This window comes from Gossypium hirsutum, chromosome D08 (assembly GCF_007990345.1).
Source record: "Gossypium hirsutum isolate 1008001.06 chromosome D08, Gossypium_hirsutum_v2.1, whole genome shotgun sequence".
NCBI classification, from domain to species: Eukaryota; Viridiplantae; Streptophyta; class Magnoliopsida; order Malvales; family Malvaceae; genus Gossypium; species Gossypium hirsutum.
Genome location: NC_053444.1, coordinates 1,700,790 through 1,723,083, shown reverse-complemented (window position 1 = coordinate 1,723,083; position 22,294 = coordinate 1,700,790). Strand labels below are relative to the sequence as shown.

The 22,294-nt window shown below is 30.0% G+C and overlaps 5 protein-coding genes across 5 annotated transcripts; all 5 read right to left on the bottom strand.

Moving 5' to 3' along the window:
- Nucleotides 1-856: 856 nt before the first annotated feature.
- LOC107926165 (F-box protein CPR1) lies at nt 857-2,718 on the bottom strand. Its single transcript, XM_041099449.1, has 2 exons — nt 1,561-2,718; nt 857-1,260 (listed from the first exon to the last, which is right to left on the bottom strand). The coding sequence occupies exon 1, from the start codon at nt 2,681-2,683 to the stop codon at nt 1,580-1,582; it is 1,104 nt and encodes a 367-aa protein (XP_040955383.1). The 5' UTR covers nt 2,684-2,718; the 3' UTR covers nt 857-1,260; nt 1,561-1,579.
- Nucleotides 2,719-6,600: 3,882 nt separating this feature from the next.
- On the bottom strand, nt 6,601-8,190 carry LOC107926164 (F-box protein CPR1). The gene is made up of 2 exons (XM_041099448.1): nt 7,037-8,190; nt 6,601-6,883 (listed from the first exon to the last, which is right to left on the bottom strand). The coding sequence occupies exons 1-2, from the start codon at nt 8,145-8,147 to the stop codon at nt 6,822-6,824; spliced, it is 1,173 nt and encodes a 390-aa protein (XP_040955382.1). The 5' UTR covers nt 8,148-8,190; the 3' UTR covers nt 6,601-6,821.
- Nucleotides 8,191-10,331: 2,141 nt separating this feature from the next.
- Nucleotides 10,332-12,889, bottom strand: LOC121220056 (F-box protein CPR1). Its single transcript, XM_041099206.1, has 4 exons — nt 12,735-12,889; nt 11,810-11,947; nt 10,829-11,661; nt 10,332-10,597 (listed from the first exon to the last, which is right to left on the bottom strand). The coding sequence occupies exons 1-4, from the start codon at nt 12,887-12,889 to the stop codon at nt 10,476-10,478; spliced, it is 1,248 nt and encodes a 415-aa protein (XP_040955140.1). The 3' UTR covers nt 10,332-10,475.
- Nucleotides 12,890-14,217: 1,328 nt separating this feature from the next.
- On the bottom strand, nt 14,218-15,802 carry LOC121220175 (F-box protein CPR1-like). The gene is made up of 2 exons (XM_041099447.1): nt 14,649-15,802; nt 14,218-14,513 (listed from the first exon to the last, which is right to left on the bottom strand). Exons 1-2 carry the CDS (start codon nt 14,962-14,964, stop codon nt 14,377-14,379), a joined length of 453 nt encoding a protein of 150 aa, XP_040955381.1. The 5' UTR covers nt 14,965-15,802; the 3' UTR covers nt 14,218-14,376.
- Nucleotides 15,803-20,021: 4,219 nt separating this feature from the next.
- On the bottom strand, nt 20,022-21,293 carry LOC107926163 (F-box protein CPR1). Its single transcript, XM_041099205.1, has one exon. It carries the CDS (start codon nt 21,291-21,293, stop codon nt 20,454-20,456), a length of 840 nt encoding a protein of 279 aa, XP_040955139.1. The 3' UTR covers nt 20,022-20,453.
- Between the last annotated feature and the right edge of the window lie 1,001 nt (nt 21,294-22,294).

The following is a 22,294-nucleotide window of genomic DNA, read 5'->3' as shown; positions in this document are numbered from 1 at the left end:
GTTTAACATTTAATTATCTCATATCCTTTCTCTAATTATAACACCAAGTGAATCTTCTTGGACGAATTTTTTTTGATGTAGAAGTACGTTTTCTTTAAAACTTCCATTCAAAAAAAAATTTTCAATGCTATAGTTGGATGTATAAAGACATCTATTTTTAAAACAAAATGATTGATTTTTTTATGTCATTACTTATCTATTCCAATAAATTTTCTAAATTATAATTATATATATTACGATACAAATTTCATAAAAAATAATAGAAATGAGAAAATCATATAAAAATGCTTCTATTTTAGAAAAATCATCCCTAACAACATGGAAATTCATATCGCAACATACAGAGAGAAATGCACATAAAAGAATGCAATTAAATTAATTTCTAAGGTTTAGATTAGCACAGGCTTGTCTAGCATATCCAAATATCAATATAGTGATGTGGTCCTCTAAATACATAAATTGAAAATACTCATATCAGTTAATCACGTGAAAATACTTGTATAATTTCTTTAACAATATGTTTGTTTGAACCGAATCAAACCAAGATATCTATTTAAGGAGAGACACTAGATCGATTGACTCACAAATAAATACAAACCAATTAAATCGGAAAATTAATTGAACCGATTTTTATGATCTCTTTTATGGTATGACCAATTTGACTACTAAATTCTAAGAACATTGCCAATAAAAATTGCACCATAGAAATATAATGCAAATCAATATGAGCAACAACAAAAATGCAATTAAATATAATTAAAAATATATCACAAAATAATTGAAAAACTAACTTATAACTTCAAAACACCAGAGAAAACCTCCGGTCATAACATATTCAACCCTTTTGCTTATTAGATATCATACCACACAACTCAAATGAAAACAATATATAAATTATCCGAATTCTAAACAATTTCAATTAGGAATAAATATCAAAATAATTCAAGTAAAACCAAATCAATTGTTCCGTTAATTGGAATTGATGACATGACCGGTTCGACTATTAATTCGGTTCTAATAACATAAAAACTAATAATATATTATCAAATCAAACCAAACCAATTCTTCCATTAATTGGAATTAATCACAACTACATCCAAATATAAATATAACGATACGAGTCTCCGATACATAAAAATATAAATTAAAAATACTTGTATTTAAAGTAATCTAGAAACAAGCTTTGTTTATCATTTAATTAACTCATATCCTTTCTCTAATTATAACACCAAGTGAAGCTTCTTGGACAAAAAATCATCCCTAACAACATAGAAAAACCCAATATCAATGGAAATTCATATAGCAACATACAAAGAGAAATGCAACACATATTTGCGTAAATGAAAGAAATTAAATTACTTTTTAGGATAAGGATTCAAAAAGAGACACTAGACCAATTGACTCACAAATAAATTCAAACCAATTGAATCGAGAAACCAGTTAAACATTACCTAATAGCATAAAAACCAATAAAATATTTAGAAATTCAAATTGCAGCATACAAATATAAGTACAAATCCATAAGCATAAAAAAAATGCAGTTGAATAAAGAAAATTTACCTCTGGGGGCATCTCACTGTTAAGCATTACTGTTAAGAGGGACAAGGCTGTCAACATACCAGTTCACTTCAAATGAAGTTGGAATATCTCTAATCACAACATTCTCAACCTCTTGGCTTCTCAAATCATACCACACAAAACTGTCGACCCTTCTGCCCCGATTAAACCACTTGTATTCAATGAAGAATAAAACTTTGCCACCATCTTTTGCAAGAGCCAAAGGTAATGCAACTGTAGACCATGGCATAAAGTGGGGTTCCTTCCATGATATCAACTTAAACCAAGATTGTTTAACCCCATATTCCTTCATTATCCATACATCAACCACAACATTATCGGTTTCCCTATAAGTTGAAGTCAAACAAATGTCACCCCCCACGGCGTTTATGTGAAACCATAAAACCTTATCTAAACGACATTCCGGCAATTCAAGGAAACGGAATTCCTCGCTCCCCAGATCAAAACCAACAAGCTCTTGATTACGCGATTGGGGAGTTTTAAAAACCATCCAATGTAAAGCGTTGTTAGCCAAAAACCCAAATTCTCGACTGAACTTATGATAAAAGCAGACATCCTTAATCCTTCTCCAACAGTTGCTCCTCAAGCTGTAAACCTTAGCTTCCGAATGAAAATATTCATCATTGTTTCCATGTGATTGGACCATTCGAATCAATTTGAAGTCATCAGAAATGGGGTCGTACCCAAATCCATAATAAGTTGAAGATGGAGATGAGAACCCTATTTCACTGAAAGGTAATACCTGGAATTTTCTAGTTGAAGGGTTCCATAGAAATATTCTATCCCTGTCGTCTACTAGAGCCAGCAAACCATTGCAAGAACCCAATATTTGAAGGGTTTTTCTTTGTTCACCGAATGGGTGGTTGAGTCTTTGGGTAGTTTCGAACAGGCCGCAGTTGACGGAGAAGAAGTTGTCCTCCCCGTGACTGAGAATAAGAGAGAGATTGGTATTGGTTTTGAGCGAATGGGAGAGGTGGAGTTTGATGAAATATGGGTCGTCGATCGTACGGCACCATGGCTTTGAAACGCTCCTGAAGCGTAGAAGATCTTTTACACTTAATCGACATAGTATATCACTGGTCATTTCATGTGGGAGTCTGGCCATTTTTAGGGTTTTCAGATGGCTAAGAGTAAACAAAGAAGAAAATGTTTTTTTTTAAGTAAAAGAGGAAAGCATGGCGTGAAAAACAATGTTTTTAAAGGTAAGTTTCTTTTTTATTTAATTATTACATTTTCTTTAAAATTATGGTTAAATTACATTTAATGTTTCTAAACTATTGGAAATTTTATACTTTGGTAACTCAATTTTAAAAAGTTACTAAATGACCTCATGTGTAGTTTAGCCTATTTTTTAAAAAACATTCATATTAATTGTAAAAGTAGAAAACATATTTTTACCAAGAGCCTTGAATATTAAAATCTAAGTTTGACCCATATTTCAAGAGAGATTATTTTTTTGCTCAAGCCTATCTTTTTGACCTCATACTTTTGTTTAAATCCTCTTATATATTGAACGACATTCGCAACCTGTTTCACTAAAAAAAGCTAATATTTAATTTGCATGTATGCTGGTGTTGTGCATGGTGGTAGGTGCACCCCTGGCTCAAGGGGCCATAACCTGTGCACTCATCTTCAATGGAACTTGGAGTTTGGTTTCTCTTCCGAATAATAGAACCAATGTTGGTTGCAAATGGATTTTTAAGACAAAGAAAAATGCAAATGGGTCGTTAGCCCGTCGCAAATGGTTTTAATTTTAAAGAAACATTTAGTCCGGTCATCAAGCAACCTACAATGTGTGTCTTGGTGTCTTTGGCATTGACCAACAATTGGCAACTCAGACAAATTGATATTAATAATGCCTTCTTGAAGGGAGATCTTACTGAAGAAGTATATATGGATCAACCTCCGGGTTTTGAGCAATGTGATGAGCGTGGTGTTCCACTGGTCTGTCGACTACACAAGTACATCTATGGGCTCAAGCCAGCTCCACGAGCTTAGTTTGAGAAGCTGACTTCGTTTCTTGTTGGGTATCTCAGGTTTCGAGCTTCCAAGGCTGATTCCTCAGTATTCATTAACGATTTGGAGTAGGCTGGTCAACTTTATTTAGCAGTTTATGTTGACAATATCATTGTAACAGGTGGCAGCTTGCATGATGTTGATTCCGTCATCTAAGCTCTACATGAGCGATTCTCGCTAAAGGATTTGGGTAAACTCAATTATTTTTTAGGCATGGAGGTTCATCACACATCTGATAGTCTAGTTCTCAGTAAAAATATATACATGTTCTAGATTTTTTGCATAAACTCAAATTGAATTATGCCACACTGTTACCAACTTCGATGGTTACTACATCGCTTTTAACGGCTTATGATGGAGATCCGTTTCTTGACATTACTCTTTATCGACAAACAGCAGGTACTCTCCAACACATTTGCTTTACACGCCCTGATATTGCCTATAATGTTAATAAGGTTAGTCACTACATGCAATGTTACTTGACAAGCATTGGAAGGCGGTAAAATGGATTGTTTGTTATCTCAAAGGTACCCTACAACATGGACTTGTCTTTTGACCTTGTCCCTCCTTACACATTACAGCTTACTCTGACCCAGATTGGGGAAGCAACATTGATGATTGTCGTTCTACAGCTGGGTATTCTATGTTTCTTGGTAACAACATAGTTGCATGGAGTTCCAAGAAACAAAGTGTTGTGGCACGATCGTCTACAGAAGCTGAATTACGAAGTGTTGCCAATACTGTGTGTGAAATAGCTTGGCTGAAATCATTGTTGACTGAGATAGGAATTCAACTTGTTGCTTAACCTCCGATCATTTGGTGTGATAAAACTAGTGCCGTTGCACACTCTAGCAATCCAGTGCAACATACTCGGATGAAGCATGCGGAGTTAGACTTGTGTTTTGTCCGCGAAAAGGTGGCTGCTGGTGAAGTTGATGTTCATTATGATCCGGCTATACATCAAATTTCAGATATTCTGACTAAGCCACTGGCAGCTGGTTTTTTTACTCACTTGCAGCATCAGCTTTGAGTTGCTTCTACTGATGAAATCTCTTCATGTTTATCTATTTTAGTAGAAGGAGAGAACGATGATGATAATAGGATTATAAGTCATGATCAGGTGGTTAGTAAGACTAATTCAGCTAACTCGTTGCTGCTTCAGTTATTCATCTTAGTTCCCTATAAATAGTGAAGTCTTCTATGTAAAAGGTAGGTTTTTAGTTTTATGAAATAAAGATTAAAATACTTTTCTCTTCTTCTATTTTTCATCTTTTTCTGTTATCTTTTGTTTCTGTCTATTCATAGTCATTGAAGGTACTGCTCAAAGCCTCCATCATTAGGGAAAAAGAAAATGACCCAAAGTTGATCGCTTATGGGTATCGATGACGAATGTTTTGTTTTGGTGTGGCTGCGTTAAGTGAAGTGTGGCCATGGAAGTTGGGATCAGCTAATGGAAGGGAAATACTGTTGTCTGCATAATAAAAATGAATGTTAAAAATCCATAGCCATAACAAAACAGAGACACTACAATTTAATCTATTGCATGATTATACCACCCTCTCTATCCTCCTCTCTTGCAAAATTTGCAATCCCATGTCCTGCTCCAATCTTAGTACTTAATCTTGTTTTTTAGGGTAAACCACACTTAGTTCACTAAATTATTAATAAGTTTACGTTTTGATCACAGAATTATAAAATGATCATAGAATTATTTGAAAGTTTTCATTCGAGTCACTAACTTGTTAAAATCATTATTGTATATAGCCTTCTCTGTTTGCATTGCTTGCACCAATCGAAAGCTTTCATTACCTTTTTCTTCTACTGTTCATTTTTTTTCATAAAACTGCTTTAAGCACCACAAATCTATAAATTAAAATTCAAATACCTTTCTACTCTGATCTTTGACATTGATCGTTCGACTAACTTGGATTTAAGGTATATTCTTCTACTCGTCAATGGGTACTAATCCACTGTACCGGTCATCGAATTGTCGCTTAGAGATTACTATTCGAACTTTTTTTCACTTTAATCTTTTTTTGTCTCGATCAATATTTTAAAAAATAATATTTTTTTGAGTAACCAAAATGAAAGCGTTACCTTCATGTGGCATGTACAATTAATCGTCGTTGGAGATTTAACGTTTGGGTGACTAAAATAAAAGTGTTTTAAAAGTTGGGTGACAAAATAGCAAGTATTTCATTTTGACCGACCAAAATAAAAATAAAATTATTAATTAGATTTAATATCTTATCTTATTGATTATATTTACTGTATAAACAAAAAGGGTCTCAAATATTAGCATGTTTTTTTGTTTTAGCTATCAAATTACAAAAACTTTCAATTTCATCACTAACATTTTCGGTTAGTTCTGTTTTGATCACTTTCCATTAAAGAAGGATGACGATATAGCTTTTTTTTAATTGATATATTAACACATTTAGTCATCAACACTTACACATTTTATCAGTTTAGTCTAAATTCTTAACAATCTAATAAAATTAACCCTCCTCATTTACAAATTATATAAATTTGGTCCACATACACATTTAGTCAGACACTTACACATTTTATCATTTTGGTCCTAATTCTTAACAATTTAATAAAATTAACCCTCCATATTTACAAATTATATAAATTTGGTCCACATACATATTAAACTCACCACTAACATATATATATATATCATTGCATCCATAGATAGATCAACAAATAATGAGACCTATACTATTAGTCACCAATTATTAATGTATTTCAGCATGGTATTATGTAATAATCATAAATTTACAAACTTTAATAGAAATAACAACTAATTCAAATTATTAATCAATTGAATAAATTTTTTTTTCATTACAAATTATAAATAGAAATAAGAGTGATTTTAAACTCTTAAATCAATTAGTAATCTAATAAACACATATACATAAAAGAAAAAGGAATTAAATAAAAATAAATAAATAAAATGAAATCCATGGTATTTGTGTTGTTTAATATATACTAGATTTTATCGCACTCATTACATGGGTGAAAGAAAATATTATCTGTTCAATGTTAATTTATTTAATAGTGAATATAGAAATGATAACAAACTTGTATTTTAATATTATTGAACACATGTTCAATTTTTGGATTTTTAATTATAACACCAAATATAAATATAATAATACCATCCTCCAATACATAAAAATAATGATAACATACTCGTAAAGTAATCAAGAAACAAATTTCGTTTAACATTTACCTCTTTCTGGACAAAACTTTTTTTTTGATGTAGAAGTACGTTTTTTTCGAACTGTCATAAAAAAAAGTTATTCAGTGCTATAATCGGATGTTAAAAGACATCTATTTTAATTTCTAGAAAGAGAAATTCATATTGCAACGTACAAATAATAGAAACACAACACATATTTCCATAAAAGAATGCAATTAAATAAAGAAAATTTACCTCTGGGGGGATTCAGATTAAGAGGTACAAGGCTCTCAACATACAAGTCGACATCGTAGACAATTGGAACACCTCTAATCCCAACCTCCTCAACCCTTTTGCTTCCCAAATCATACCACACAAGACTGTCCCTTCTGTCCCGATTGAGTTTAAAGTGGAATAATACTTTGTCACCATTCTTTGAAAAAGCCAAAGGTACTTCAGATGGAGAACATAGAAGAAGGTCAGGATAGGTAGACGACATCAATTTAACCCAAGATTCTTTAACCCCATATTCCTTCATTATCCATACATCAGCCACAATGTCACCTAATTCCCAATAAGTTGCAGACAAACAAAGGTAACCACCCATGGCTTTTACGTCGAAATAGATATTCTCATCTAAACAAAAATCTGGCAATTCAACTAAACTGAATTCCTCGCTCCGAAGATCAAAACCAACAAGGTCTTTTTTACTCGATTCGGGAGTTTTAAAAGCCAACAAATGTAAAACATTGTTAGCCAAAAACCCTAATTGTCGATAGGAAATAAAATAAAAGCAGAAATCTTTAATCCTTCTCCAAGAATTGCTCCTCAAGCTGTAAACCTTAGCTTCAGAATGAAAATATTCATCCTTTGCTCCAAGTAATTGGACAATTCGAACCAATTTGTAGTCATCAGAAACGGGATCGTACCCAAATCCGTAATAAGTTGAACGGGAACAGCGTATCGGAGGAGATGGAAACTCTATTTCAGTCGAAGGTAATACCTGGTATTTTCTCGTTGTGGGGTTCCATAGTAATATTCTACCGTCGTCGTCTTCTACAGCCAGCAAACCATTGCAAGAACCCAATATTTGAATGTATTTTTTTTGCTCACTGAGTGGCTGCTTGAGACTTCGAGTTGTTTTGGGTGAGTCGTAATTGACGGACAAGAACTGGTACTTACAGTAACGGACAATAAGGGAGCGATTGGTATTGGTTTTTAGGGAATAGGAGAGGTGAAGTTTGATGAAATATGGATCCTCGATCCAAGAACACCAGAACTTTGAAACGCATTTAAAGCGTAAAAGATCATTTACACTTAAACAGCGTAAGATGTCAAGAGTCATATCATGGGAGAGGGTCGCCATTTTCAAGAGATTTTGGATGTGTAGGTTAATCAAAGAAGAAAAGTTTTTCAAGGGTCTAGCAGTAGAGAAAAGCATAGCATGAAAAACAATGATTTTAAAGGTAAGTTTATTTTTTATTTAATTATTGTATTTCTGTTGAAGTCGAATTCAAGTATCCTAATCAAATATTGAATCTAATCAAATTTTTATTTAATATATTTTTATATTATGAAAAAACTGAATACACATTCGATTTTTGAATTTTTAATTAAAGATGTTGTAAACACATAAAAAGTCCTATTATAATAATATTAATTATAAGTAAAAAAAAGATATATTTATTTAATTTCATAGCTGAATTGGTGATTCGAGTAAGAGATTTACAAACTATATAACTCCAATTATTCATGTCGAGCTTAAGCTTAAGTAATTCCATTCAAATCTAATCCAAGCATTCTAATCAATTTCAAAGCTCAAATCCCGATCAAACTTTTTATTTAAATATAGTCTTATATCATCAAATTATATTTTCAATTATTATTAAGCTACCCATGTTTAAGTATAAACTCCTTTCTCAAGTTTAGAAATTGGTATTCCATTTAGCTAAAGCCAGGTATCGAGCCTACACTCAATTACACCGTTAAGCCAAAGCTTTGCACAAATGATCTGGCTCAGGTCCTCCATTGCAGCATGAATAAGAAAGAACAGTACTGGCGCTGCTTTTTATCTTAGTGGCATTAGCGAATGAGAGAGAGATTGTTTTACTTACTAAAGCATTGCTCTAACCTTAATCATGTTGAGACGGCTCATGGATCCATGGTTCGAACAGCCCTCCATCACGACAAGCTTCTTCTCAGCCAATTCATTGAAACACGTTCTTCTCTGGGCTTCTCCGCCTATGCCCACTCCGTATTCGCTGTTCATTATGTTTTCAACACCATGATCAAGGCGATGACACACTGCAACTCCGCCTTAATCTATTGCATGATTATACCACCCTCTCTATCCTCCTAGCTTTCAAAATTTGTAATCCCATGTCCTGCTCCAATCTTGGTACTTAACATTGTTTTTTTAGGGTAAATCATGTTCACTAAATTACTAATAAGTTTACGTTTTAATCACATAATTATAAAATGATTATAAAATTATTTGAAAGTTTTCATTTAAGTCATTAACTTGTTAAAATCATTGTTGTTTATGGTCTTCTCCGTTTACATTGTTTGCACTAATCGAAAGTTTTCACTCCTTTTCTCTTCTACTCTTCAATTTTTTTTTCATGAAACCGCTTTAAGCATCACGAATCTATAAATTAAAATTCAAATAGCTTTCTTCTTCGATCTTCGACATTGATCGTCAGATCAACTTGGATTTAATGTATATTCTTCTTTTCGTCGTTGGGTATTAATTTATTGTATTGATCATCGAATCGTTGCTTAAATATTACTGTTCGAATTTTTTTTCACTTTAATCTTTAATTTTTTTTGCCTTGACCAATATTTAGAAAAAGAATATTTTTGAGATGACTAAAATGAAAGCGTTAACTTGATGTGGCATGTGCAATTACTCGTCATTAGAGATTTAATGCTTAGTTGGCTGACAAAATTACAAGTATTTCATTTTCAGTGACCAAAATAAAAATAAAATTATTGACTAGATTCAATATATCTTATTGATTATATTTATTGTAAAAATAAAGAGGGTCTCAATTATTAGCGCGTTTTTAGCTATCAAATTACAAAAACTTTCAATTTCATCACTAACATTTTCAATTAGTTCTGTTTTGGTCACTTTCCATTAAAGAAGGATGATGATGTAGCCTTTTTCTAATTGATATATTAACACATTTAGTCATCGAACTTGCACATTTTATCATTTTGGCCCTATTTCTTAACAATTCAATAAAATTAACCCTCCACATTTACAAATTATATAAATATGGTCTACATACGCATTCAACTCACCATTAACATATATATATTATTGCATCCATAGATAGAAGAACAAATAATGACACCTATACTATTAGTCACCAATTATTAATGTATTTCACCATGGTATTATGTCATAATCATAAATATTTTTTATTTACAACTTATAATAGAAATAAGAACAATTTCAAACACTTGATCAATTGAGTAATATAAGAAATAGGTACAAGAAAGAAAATATTTTCTATTCAATGTTAATTTATTTAATAATAAATATAAAAGTGATACCAAATAAAAATATAATGATATCATCCTCCGATACATAAAAATAATAATACCATACTCATAAAGTAATCGAGAAACCCTCATATCTTTTCTCTTATTATAAGATTAAGTAAAGAGTAAAGTTTTTTAGACAAATTTATCTTCTGCCGTAGAAGTACGCTTTTCTCGAGCTGTTATTTACAAATCTACTTTTTGATGTAAAAATACGTTTTTCACGAGCTTCTAGAGCTGCCATACGCTTTTCTCGAGGTTCTAGAGCTGTCATTCAAAAAAAAAAGTTAATCGGTACTATAATTAGATGTTAAAGACATTTATTTTAATTTCTACAAAGAGAAACATAAATGGAAATTCATATTGCAACACATATTTCCATAAAAGAAAGCAATTAAATAAAGAAAAATTACCTCTATTTTAATTTCTAGAAAGAAAAATATAAATGGAAAATCATAACATAACAAAGAGAAATGCAATTAAATACAGAAAATTTACCTATGGGGCGACTGTAATTACGAGGGACACTTTCATTAAGAGGGACAAAGCTCTCAACATACAAGTGCACATCATAGGCACGTGGAAGACCTTCAATCCCAACCTTCTCAACCCTTTCGCTTCCCAAATCATACCACACAAGGCTGTCGCTGTCCATGTCGCCCTTACAGCTTTTCTTGTGGAATAATACTTTGTTACCATTCTTTGAAAAAGCCAAAGGTACTACAAATGGAGAACCTGGAAGAAAGTCAAGTTGGGTAGTCGATATCAATTTAACCCAAGATTCTTTAACCCCATATTCCTTCATTATCCATAGATCACCCGAAACAAACATGTCCCTATGAGTTGCAGTCAAACAGAGGTAACCTCCCAGGGCTTTTACGTCGACATTGGCTTCCCCATCTAAACAAAAATCCGGCAATTCAACTAAACTGAGTTCCTCGCTCCGAAGATCAAAACCAACAAGGTGTTTATAACTCGATTCGGGATTTTTATAAGCGAACACATCTAAATCAACAGAGCTTCTCTTACTCGATTCGGGAATTTTAAAAGCCAACAAATGTAAAACATTGTTAGCCACAACCCCTAATTGTCGTTCGGAAATAAAATAAAAGCAGAAACCTTTAATCGTTCTCCAAGAATTGCTCCTCAAGCTGTAAACCTTAGCTTCAGAATGAAGATATTCTTCATATGTTCCAAGTAATTGGACAATTAGAACCAATTTGTAGTCATCAGAAACGGGATCGTACCCAAATCCGGAATAAGTTGAACAGGAATAGAATGCAGGTGGAGGTGAAAACACTATTTTAGCCGAAGGTAATACCTGGCATTTTCTCGTTTAGTAAAATTCTACCGTTCTGTTCTTCTACAGCCAGCAAACCATTGCAAGAACCCAATATTTGAATGTTTTTGTTTTGTTCAAGCTGCTCGAGTCTTCGAGTTGTTTTGGGTGAGTCGTAGTTGACGGAGAAGATCTCGTACCTACGGTGACGGAGAATAAGGGAGCGATTGGTATTGGTTTTGAGGGAATAGGAGAGGTGAAGTTTGATGAAATTTTGATCCTCGATCCAAGAACACCAGAACTTTGAAATGCATTTAAAGCGTGAAAGATCTTTTACACTTAAACACCGAAAGATGTCAAGAATCATATCATGGGAGAGCGGCGCCATTTTCAAGGGATTTTGGATGTGTAGGTTAATCAAAGAAGAAAAGTTTTTTAAGGGTATAACAGTAGAGAAAAGCGTAGCATAGCATGAAAAACAACGATTTTAAAGGTAAGTTTGTTTTTATTTGATTATGTTTGTGATCGAGTCGAATTCAAATATCCTAATCAAATTTTTTATTTTAATATATTTTTATATCATGAAAAAACTGAATACAAATTCGATATTTGAATTTTTAATTAAAAATGTTGTAAACACATAAAAGTTCTATTATAATATTATTAATTATAAGGTAAAAAAAGATATATTTATTTAATTTCATAGCTGAATTGGTGATTCGAGTAAGAGATTTACAAGTTATATAACTCCAATTATTCATGTCGAGCTTAAGCTTAAGTAATTCCATTCAAATCTAATTCAAGCATTCTAATCAATTTCAAAGCTCAGAATCCCGATCAAACTTTTTATTTAAATATATTCTTATATCATCAAATTATATTTTCAATTATTATTAAGCTACCCATGTTTGAATTTAAGTTAAATCTTTTTAAGTATAAACTCCTTTCTCAAGTTTAGAAATTGGTATTCCATTTAGCCTACACTCAATCACACCGTTAAGCCAAAGCTTTGCACAAATGATCTGGCTCAGGTCCTCCATTACAGCATGAATAAGAAAGAACAGTACTGGCGCTGCTTTTTATCTTAGTGGCATTAGGGAATGAGAGAGAGATTGCTTTACTTACTAAAGCATTGCTCTAACCTTAACCATGTTGAGACGGCTCATGGATCCATGGTTCGAACAGCCCTCCATCACGACAAGCTTCTTCTCAGCCAATTCATCGAAACACGTTCTTCTCTGGGCTTCTCCGCCTATGTCCACTCCGTATTCGCTGTTCATTCCCAAAGCCACACCCTCACATTTATGTTTTCAACACCATGATCAAGGCGATGACACTCTGCAACTCCGCCTTAATCTATTCCATGATTATACCACCCTCTCTATCCTCCTCTCTGTCAAAATTTGCAATCCCATGTCCTGCTCCAATCTTGGTACTTGGCATTGTTTTTTTAGGGTAAATCACGTTCGCTAAATTACTAATATAATTACGTTTTAATCTCATAATTATAAAATGATTATAAAATTATTTGAAAGTTTTCATTCAAGTCACTGACTTGTTAAAATCATTGTTGTATACGGTCTTTTCTGTTTACATTGTTTGCACTAATCGAAAGCTTTCATTCATTTTCTCTTCTACTCTTCAAATTTTTTTTCATGAAACGGCTTTAAGCATCACGAATCTATAAATTAAAATTTAAACAACTTTCTTCTTTGATCTTCGACATTGATCGTCAGATCGACTTAGATTTAAAGTATATTCTTCTTTTTGTCGTTGGATATTAATTCATTGTATTGATCATCGAATCATCGCTTAAATATTACTATTTGAATTTTTTTCACTTTAATCTTTTTTTGTTTTGCCTTGACCAATATTTAGAAAAAGAATATTTTTTGGGTGACCAAAATGAAAGTGTTAACTTGATGTAGTGTGTACAATTAATCGTCATTAGAGATTTAATACTTAGTTGGCTGACAAAATTACAAGTATTCTATTTTCAGTGACCAAAATAAAAATAAAACTATTAACTAGATTCAATATCTTATCTTATTGATTATTTTTATTGTAAAAATAAAAAGGGTCTCAATTATTAGCGTGTTTTTGTTTTAGCTATCAAATTATAAAAACTTTTAATTTCATCACTAACATTTTCAGTCAGTTTTGTTTTGGTCACTTTCAATTAAAGAAGGATGATGATGTAGCCTTTTTTTAATTGATATATTAACACATTTAGTCATCAACACTTGCACATTTTATCATTTTGGCCCTATTTCTTAACAATTTAATAAGATTAACCCTCCACATTTACAAATTATATAAATATGGTCTACATACACATTCAACTCACCATTAACATATATATATTATTGCATCCATGGATAGATCAACAAATAATGACACCTATACTATTAGTCACCAATTATTAATGTATTTCAGCACGGTATTATGTCATAATCATAAATATTTTTTTATTTACAAATTATAATAGAAATAAGAACGATTTTAAACACTTGATCAGTTGAGTAATATAAGAAATATGTACATGAAAGAAAATATTTTCTGTTCAATGTTAATTTATTTAATAATAAATATAAAAGTGATACCAAATAAAAATATAATGATATCATCCTCCAATACATAAAAATAATAATACCATACTCATAAAGTAATGGAGAAACCCTCATATCTTTTCTCTTATTATAATATCAAGTAAAGCTTTTTAGACAAATCTACTTTTTTGATGTAGAAGTACGTTTTTCTTGAACTGTCATTCAAATATATAGGCCGGGTCATGCCAGGCTCGGGCATAGTAATTCTTTTTCCGGCCGGGCTTATATAATTTTTTAGGCCCATATTTCGGGACAAGCTCGAGCCTAGAAAACAGGCCTAAAATTTTGTCTCGAGCTGTCATTCAAAAAAAAAGTTAATAATTGCTATAGTTAGATGTTAAACACATCTATTTTAATTTCTATAAAGAAAAATATAAATGGAAAATCATAACATAACAAAGAGAAATGCAATTAAATAAAGAAAATTTACCTCTGGGGCACCTGTCATTAAGAGGGACAAGGCTCTCAACATACAAGTACACATCATAGTCAAGTGGAAGATCTTCAATCCCAACCTTCTCAACCCTTTTGCTTCCCAAATCATACCACACAAGACTGTCCCTCTCCCAGTTACCCCCTAACTCTTTCTTGTGGAATAATACTTTGTTACCATTCTTTGAAAAAGCCAAAGGTACTACAAATGGAGAACCTGGAAGAAAGTCAAGTTGGGTAGACGACATCAATTTAACCCAAGATTCTTTAACCCCATATTCCTTCATTATCCATACATCACCCGCAACATCCATGTCCCTATGAGTTGCAGTCAAACAGAGGTAACCTCCCACGGCTTTTACGTCGACATTGGCTTCCACATCTAAACAAAAATCCGGCAATTCAACTAAACTGAGTTCCTCGCTCCGAAGATCAAAACCAACAAGGTGTTTATAACTCGATTCGGGATTTTTATAAGCCAACAAATGTAAAACATTGTTAGCCACAACCCCTATTAATTGTCGTTCGGAAATAAAATAAAAGCAGAAATCTTTAATCCATCTCCAAGAATTGCTCCTCAAGCTGTAAACCTTAGCTTCAGAATGAAAATATTCTTCATTTCTTCCAAGTAATTGGACATTCGAACCAATTTGTAGTCATCAGAAACGGGATCGTACCCAAATCCGGAATAAGTTGAATGGTAATAGAATATCGGTGGAGGTGAAAACTCTATTTCAGTCGAATTAGGTAATACCTGGTAGTGTCTCGTTGAAGGGTTCCATAGTAATATTCTACCGTCGCGTTCTTCTACAGCCAGCAAACCATTGCAAGAACCCAATATTTGAATGTTTTTGTTTTGTTCAGGCTGCTCGAGTCTTCGAGTTGTGTTGGGTGAGTCGTAGTTGACGGAGAAGATCTGGTACCTACCGTAATTGAGAATAAGGGAGCGATTGATATTGGTTTTGAGGGAATAGGAGAGGTGAAGTTTGATGAAATTTTGATCCTCGATCCAAGAACATCAGAACTTTGAAACGCATTTAAAGCGTGAAAGATCTTTTACACTTAAACAAAGATGTCAAGAGTCATATCATGGGAGAGCGCCGCCATTTTCAAGAGATTTTGGATGTGTAGGTTAATCAAAGAAGAAAAGTTTTTTAAGGGTTTAGCAGTAGAGAAAAGCGTAGCATAGCATGAAAAACAACGATTTTAAAGGTAAGTTTTTTTTTATTTAATTATAAGTTAATTGATATATTAACACATTTAGTCATCAACATTTGCACATTTTTATCATTTTGGCCCTATTTCTTAATAATTTAATAAAATTAACCCTCCACATTTACAAATTATATAAAATTAGTCCAATTACACTTTCAACTCACCATTACATATATATATTATTGCATCCATAGATAGATCAACAACTAATGACACCTATATTATTAATCACCAATTATTAATGTATTTTACCATGGTATATGTTATGTCATAATCATAAATATTTTTTATTTACAAATTATAATAGAAATAAGAACAATTTCAAACACTTGATCAATTGAGTAATATAATAAATATGTATACATGGACAAAAATATTTTCTGTTCAATGTTAATTTATTTAATAATAAATATAAAAGTGATACCAAATAAAAATATAATGATACCATCCTCCAATACATAAAAATAATAATACCATACTCATAAAGTAATCGAGAAACTCTCATATCTTTTCTCTTATTATAACATCAAGTAAAGTTTTTTAGACAAATCTACTTTTTTTATGTGGAAGTACGTTTTTCTCGAACTGTCATTCAAAAAAAAAATTAGTCAGTGTTATAGTTGGATGTTAAAGATATTTATTTTAATTTCTACAAAGAGAAACATAAATGGAAATTCATATTGCAACACATATTTTCGGCTTTTTATTTAAATAACCCAAATAATTTAATTAAATACCAAAATGACCCACCTTTTTAATTAAACACTAAAATGACCTGAAATTTATAGTAAAAGTTGGTGGAGCCAAATGATATGGCGCCACCAACTTGCGAAGTCAGCAGGGATCATTAAAAAATTAATTTTTTGGTGGAACCATGTAAAATGACGCCACCTGTATAAATACCGTGAAAATACTACAAATTTTGAAAAAATAAGGGACTTCAAAACAATTTTTCATTTTTTGGTGGAGCCAACTTAAATGGCGCCACCAGACCAGACTCGACTCCCTTCTTTTACTTTCTTTTTTTACTTTTTTATTAGCTTTTGTCTTTTTCTTTAAATTTTTTTCTTTTTTAAGTTTTATATTTTTCTTATTTTATTTTGTTTATTTATTTTATTTATTTTTTGTTATTAATTTTAAAAAATTTGAAATGTATATTTGAAATGTTTTATAATATATATTTTTTAAATTTTTAAATATTATTTTTAAATATTATTTTTAAATATTATTTTTAAATTTTAAATATTATTTTTTTAAATTATGTCTTATAAATTTTAAAAATATATTTTTGAAATTAATTTTTCTAAATTTTAAATTTTAAATATATTTTTAAAAATATATTTTTAAACAAAATAAAATAATTTCAAAATTATATTTTTAAATTTTAAATATATATTTTTGAAATTATTTCTTATAAATTTTAAAAAATATTTTTGAAATTATTTTTTTTAATTTTAAATATTATTTTTAAATATAAAATATATTTTTAATAATATTTAAACATTTAAAATTTATAAATAAAATTTTTATAAAAATTCTTTTAAAAAGGTTTAAATATCTTTAAAAATAATTATAAATTATAAATTAAAAAATTATGAAAAATGAGGGACTTTAAAAAATATTTTCCAATTTCTGGTGGAGCCAATTTAAATGGCGCCACCAGAACACCCTGCTTCTATTTTTTTTTTCAAATTTGTTTTTTTTTTTTTTTACTTTTTTTTAACTTTTGTCATTTCTCTGACATTTTTTTTATTTTTTTGTCTTTATCTTTATTTATTTATTTTATTATTAATTTTAAAAAACATGAAATGTATATTTGAAATGTTATATAATATATATTTTTTAAATTTTAAATATATATTTTTTAAATTATTGTTTAAAAATTTAAATATTATTTTTTAAATATTAAATATATTTTTAATAATATAAAATATTTAAATATTTTAAAGATATGACCTTTCAAATTTATTATTAGTTTTATAATATTTTAAATGTATATTTTAATTTTTTATAATTTTTTTAATTATGATTTTTAAATTATTTTAAATTATGATTTTAAATTATTTAAAATATATTATTTTTAAAGATATGACCTTTCAAATTTATTATTTGTTTTATAATATTTTAAATATATTTTTTAATATTTTTTAAATTTTAAATATAATTTTTATAAATTATTAATTTTAAAGATATTCAAACGTACTTGGGAAAATGAAACCGCGACCTCAAAACCCGATAACCATCATGTATGGTAAATTTTTTTATAAAAATATGATAAATCAATTATCTATATAATTTAAACACAAAATTATATATTGAAGACTAAAATTGAAAGGTTGAGAAAACAAAAATATCACACTTATACTATATCAATGTAGCCATTCTAAGTATTTTTTTATTTAAGTTAAGTTAAATAAGTAATAATACATTAATAATAGAATGAAGATTTGTCATAAAATATTAATCATGGTTAAGCATTAAAACTAAAGGCAACTATATAACAACAAAAAGTACATAAAAAAATAATAATATCCTAAAAAACTATTGGTTGTATGCGTAAATATAAAAATAATAATAAGAAGTTATTTTTATTGAATTTATATCTATAATAATATATAGAGTTTTATATATAATATAAACTAGGCATATTCAAACTCGAAAATTTATCTTATATACGAGAACTTTTATCTTACATATAATATATAGACTTAATTTTTTTTAATATTTTCAAAATTTTAATATATTTAAATATATTTAGTTATTAAAATTTTAAAATTGGTTATACTCAACATTTTCTTTTAACATATTTAAAATTTTAAATATATTAAAAAATCATTTTTCTCTTTTCCTATTAAAAAATATATTAAATATATTAACATTTTAAAATATATTTTTAAAAAATATATTGAATATATTATAATTTTAATATTGGTTATACTTAACATTTTTTAATATATTTAATTTTTTAAAAAATATTAAAATTTTAAAATTGGCTAAACATAACATTTTTTAATATATTTAATTTCTTTAATTTTTTAAAGATTTTAAATCTATTAAGAAAATCTTTTTTGTCTTTATCTATTAAAAATATATAATAAGTACATTATTTTATGAATGTATACTAAAATTAAAAAATTAATATATAAATTTATAAATGTGTACTAAAATTAAAAAATTATAACCAACACATACAGATTAATTTCATGCAAGAAAATAGTTAAAAAGGAATAATAATAACTAAATAGAGATTACATTCATGAATCAAAACACGTTGAGCAAAATAGTGCTTAGCAAGAAAAAAAGAGAAACTAAAACGATTTTTTTATTTAATTCATAATTAATTTTTCTGTTTCATCGATCCTCGATGAAGTGTGATCTGTATCTCCAGAAGACATTTTGATATCTACATAATATAAAAAAAAACACATAAATACAATATAAATAATTATTATATTACAACTATAAAATATATAAAAAAAATAACTAACTTAACTTTTTTTTCTCTCTTTTCTTTCTTCTGAAAGGGGGACCAAACCCCCCTTATATAAGATTGGTTTTTTTATTTAATATTTTAAAAAATAATATTCAAAATTTAAAAAATAATTTAAAATAATATTTAAAATTTTAAAATATATATTATAATACATTTCAAAATTTTTAAAATTAATAACAATAAATAAAATAAATAAATAAACAAAATAAAATAAGAAAAAATATAAAACTTAAAAAAAGAAAAAATTTTAAAGAAAAAGACAAAAGTTAATAAAAAAGTAAAAAAAAAAGTGTCGGGTCTAGTGGCACCATTTAAGTTGGCTCCACCAGAAAATGAAAAATTGTTTTGAAGTCCCCCATTTTTTCAAAACTTGAAATATTTACATAGTATTTATACATGACTCCATCAAAAAAATTAATTTTTTAATGTTCCCTGCTGACGTGGTAAGTTGGTGGCGCCATATAATTTAGCTCCACCAACTTTTACTGTAAATTTCAAGTCATTTTGATGTTTAATTAAAAAGATAGGTGATTTAAGCACTAAATTAAATTATTTGGATTATTTAAATAAAAAAGCCCATATAAAGCAATTAAATAAAGAAAAATTATCTCTATAGGGCTATTAAGAGGGACAAATGGCTCTAATTATAATATCACTGTTTTGGATGAATCTACTTTTTTTGATGTAGTAACAATCAAAAAAGAAAAGTTATTCAATGCTATAGCTGGAGGTTAAACACATCTATTTTACTTTCTAGAAAGAAAAATATAAATGAAAAGTCATAACATAACAAAGAGAAATGCAATTAAACAAAGAAAATTTACCTCTGGGGCGCCTGTCATTAAGAGGCACAAGGCTCTCAACATACAAGTACACATAATAGACAACTGGAACACCTTCAATCGCAACCTTCTCAACCCTTTTGCTTCCCAAATCATACCACACGAGACTGTCCCTGTTGCCCCGACTGTATTTATTGTGGAATAATACTTTGTTACCATTCTTTGAAAAAGCCAAAGGTACTTCAAATGGAGAACCTGGAAGAAGGTCAGGTTGGGTAGACGACATCAATTTAACCCAAGATTCTTTAACCCCTTATTCCTTCATTATCCATACATCAACCACAACATCATTCAATTCCCTGTGAGTTGCAGTCAAACAAAGGTAACCTCCCATGGCTTTTACGTCGAAATAGAAATTCTCATCTAAACAAAAATCCGGCAATTCAACTACACGGAATTCCTCGCTCCGAAGATCAAAACCAACAAGGTTTCTATTACTCGATTCGGGAGTTCTAGAAACCATCCAATGTAAAACATTGTTAGCCAAAAACCCTAATTCTCGATAGAAAATAAGATGAAAGCAGAAATCCTTAATCCTTCTCCAACAGTTGCTCCTCAAGCTGTAAACCTTAGCTTCAGAATGAAAATATTCATCATTTTCTCCAAGTAATTGGACCATTCGAACCAATTTGTAGTCATCAGAAACGAGATCGTACCCAAATCCGTAATAAATTGAACGGCCATAGCAAATCGATGGAGATGAAAAGTCTATTTTAGTGGAAGGTAATACCTGGTATTTTCTCGTTGAAAGGTTCCATAAAAATATTCTATTGTAGTCATATTCTACAGCCAGCAAACCATTGCAAGAACCCATTATTTGAATGGGTTTTTTTTGTTCACCGAATGGCTGCTCGAGTCTTCGAGTTGTTTTGGGTGAGTCGTAGTTGACGGACAAGAACTGGAACTTACTGTGACGGAGGATAAGGGAGTGATTGGTATTGGTTTTGAGGGAATACGAGAGATGGAGGTTGATGAAATATGGATCCTCGATCCAAGAACACCAGAGCTTTGAAACGCACTTGAAGCGTAGAAGATCTTTTACACTTAAACAACCTAGTATTTCAATGATCATATCATGCGAGAGGGTAGCCATTGTTAGGGTTTTTGGATGGGTGAATTAAGCAAAGAAAACAGGTTTTTAAAGTCTACTTGATAATTATGGGCAAATTGCACATAAAAGCCCTATTTTTTTTAATTTATTGAAAATGGGCCCGGTATTTTATTATTTACCGGAATGGGCTATTTTTTTCGAAATCGCGTCCACATCAGCGCGATGTCAAGGGACGTGTCAGCAAATCGCGTCCACGCCAGCGCGATTACTTACGTGGCAACAAATCGCGTCCACGTAAGCGCGATTTGCTAACGTGGAAGCAAATCGCGCTTACGTGGACGCAATTTGTGCCGCACGTGAACAGTACCCACCGGTCAAAAAATTGACCGTTTATGTTTTTTAGCTTGGAAAACTTTGAAAGACCATAACTTTTCGCTTGGTTGTTCGATTTTTTACCTCTAAATTTTAATTTTTTCGGTTTAAAATTGAATTTTGAAATATTCAAATCATTATTTTTCTTATTTATTTGAAGTAAACACCGGATTTTTTTTACAGAATTGTTATATTATTTTTTTTGATTTGGCACGTGTATGGAATAGGTCCGATAAATCATTAGAACGTAAGTAATATAATTAAGATAATAACAATATTTTTATAATATGTCAATTAATTAGTTTAGCTTAGTTGGTTAAGATGCTTGTTTTTTTTTCCCTTAGTACATTGGTTCAAATTTTGTTGGTAATAATTTTGAATCTTTTTTGTACTAGTTGCATTTATTTTTTTTATCAATTAACTCTTCAATATTACATTAATATATGTTATTAGTACAATAGTTTAGACGGATTGACAATTTGAGCTACAATATTATGAATATTAACTACAATACATAATTTGAGCTACATATTACAGTAATACATATTGGGCAAAATACCAAAAAAGTCTTATTTTTTAAAATTTATCGAGATGGGCCCGGTATTTTATCATTTATCGAAATGGGCCATTTTTCCCGAAATCGCGTCCACGTCAGCGCGATGTCAGGGGAC

Excerpts from the sequence above, each read along its gene's own strand:
- LOC121220175 (XM_041099447.1), bottom strand. The coding sequence starts at position 14,964 with ATGGATGTTGCGGGTGATGTATGGATAATGAAGGAATATGGGGTTAAA. Across the intron at positions 14,514-14,648 it reads TAATGACAGGTGCCCCAGAG|CTCGAGACAAAATTTTAGGC; the intron begins GTAAATTTTCTT and ends TTTGAATGACAG.
- LOC107926163 (XM_041099205.1), bottom strand. The coding sequence starts at position 21,293 with ATGGCTACCCTCTCGCATGATATGATCATTGAAATACTAGGTTGTTTA.
- LOC107926165 (XM_041099449.1), bottom strand. The coding sequence starts at position 2,683 with ATGGCCAGACTCCCACATGAAATGACCAGTGATATACTATGTCGATTA.
- LOC107926164 (XM_041099448.1), bottom strand. The coding sequence starts at position 8,147 with ATGGCGACCCTCTCCCATGATATGACTCTTGACATCTTACGCTGTTTA. Across the intron at positions 6,884-7,036 it reads TAATCTGAATCCCCCCAGAG|TTCGAAAAAAACGTACTTCT; the intron begins GTAAATTTTCTT and ends TTTTTATGACAG.
- LOC121220056 (XM_041099206.1), bottom strand. The coding sequence starts at position 12,889 with ATGAACAGCGAATACGGAGTGGACATAGGCGGAGAAGCCCAGAGAAGA. Across the intron at positions 11,948-12,734 it reads AAGGTTAGAGCAATGCTTTA|TGTAAAAGATCTTTCACGCT; the intron begins GTAAGTAAAGCA and ends TCGGTGTTTAAG. Across the intron at positions 11,662-11,809 it reads CTTATTCTCCGTCACCGTAG|AAAATGCCAGGTATTACCTT; the intron begins GTACGAGATCTT and ends TTACTAAACGAG.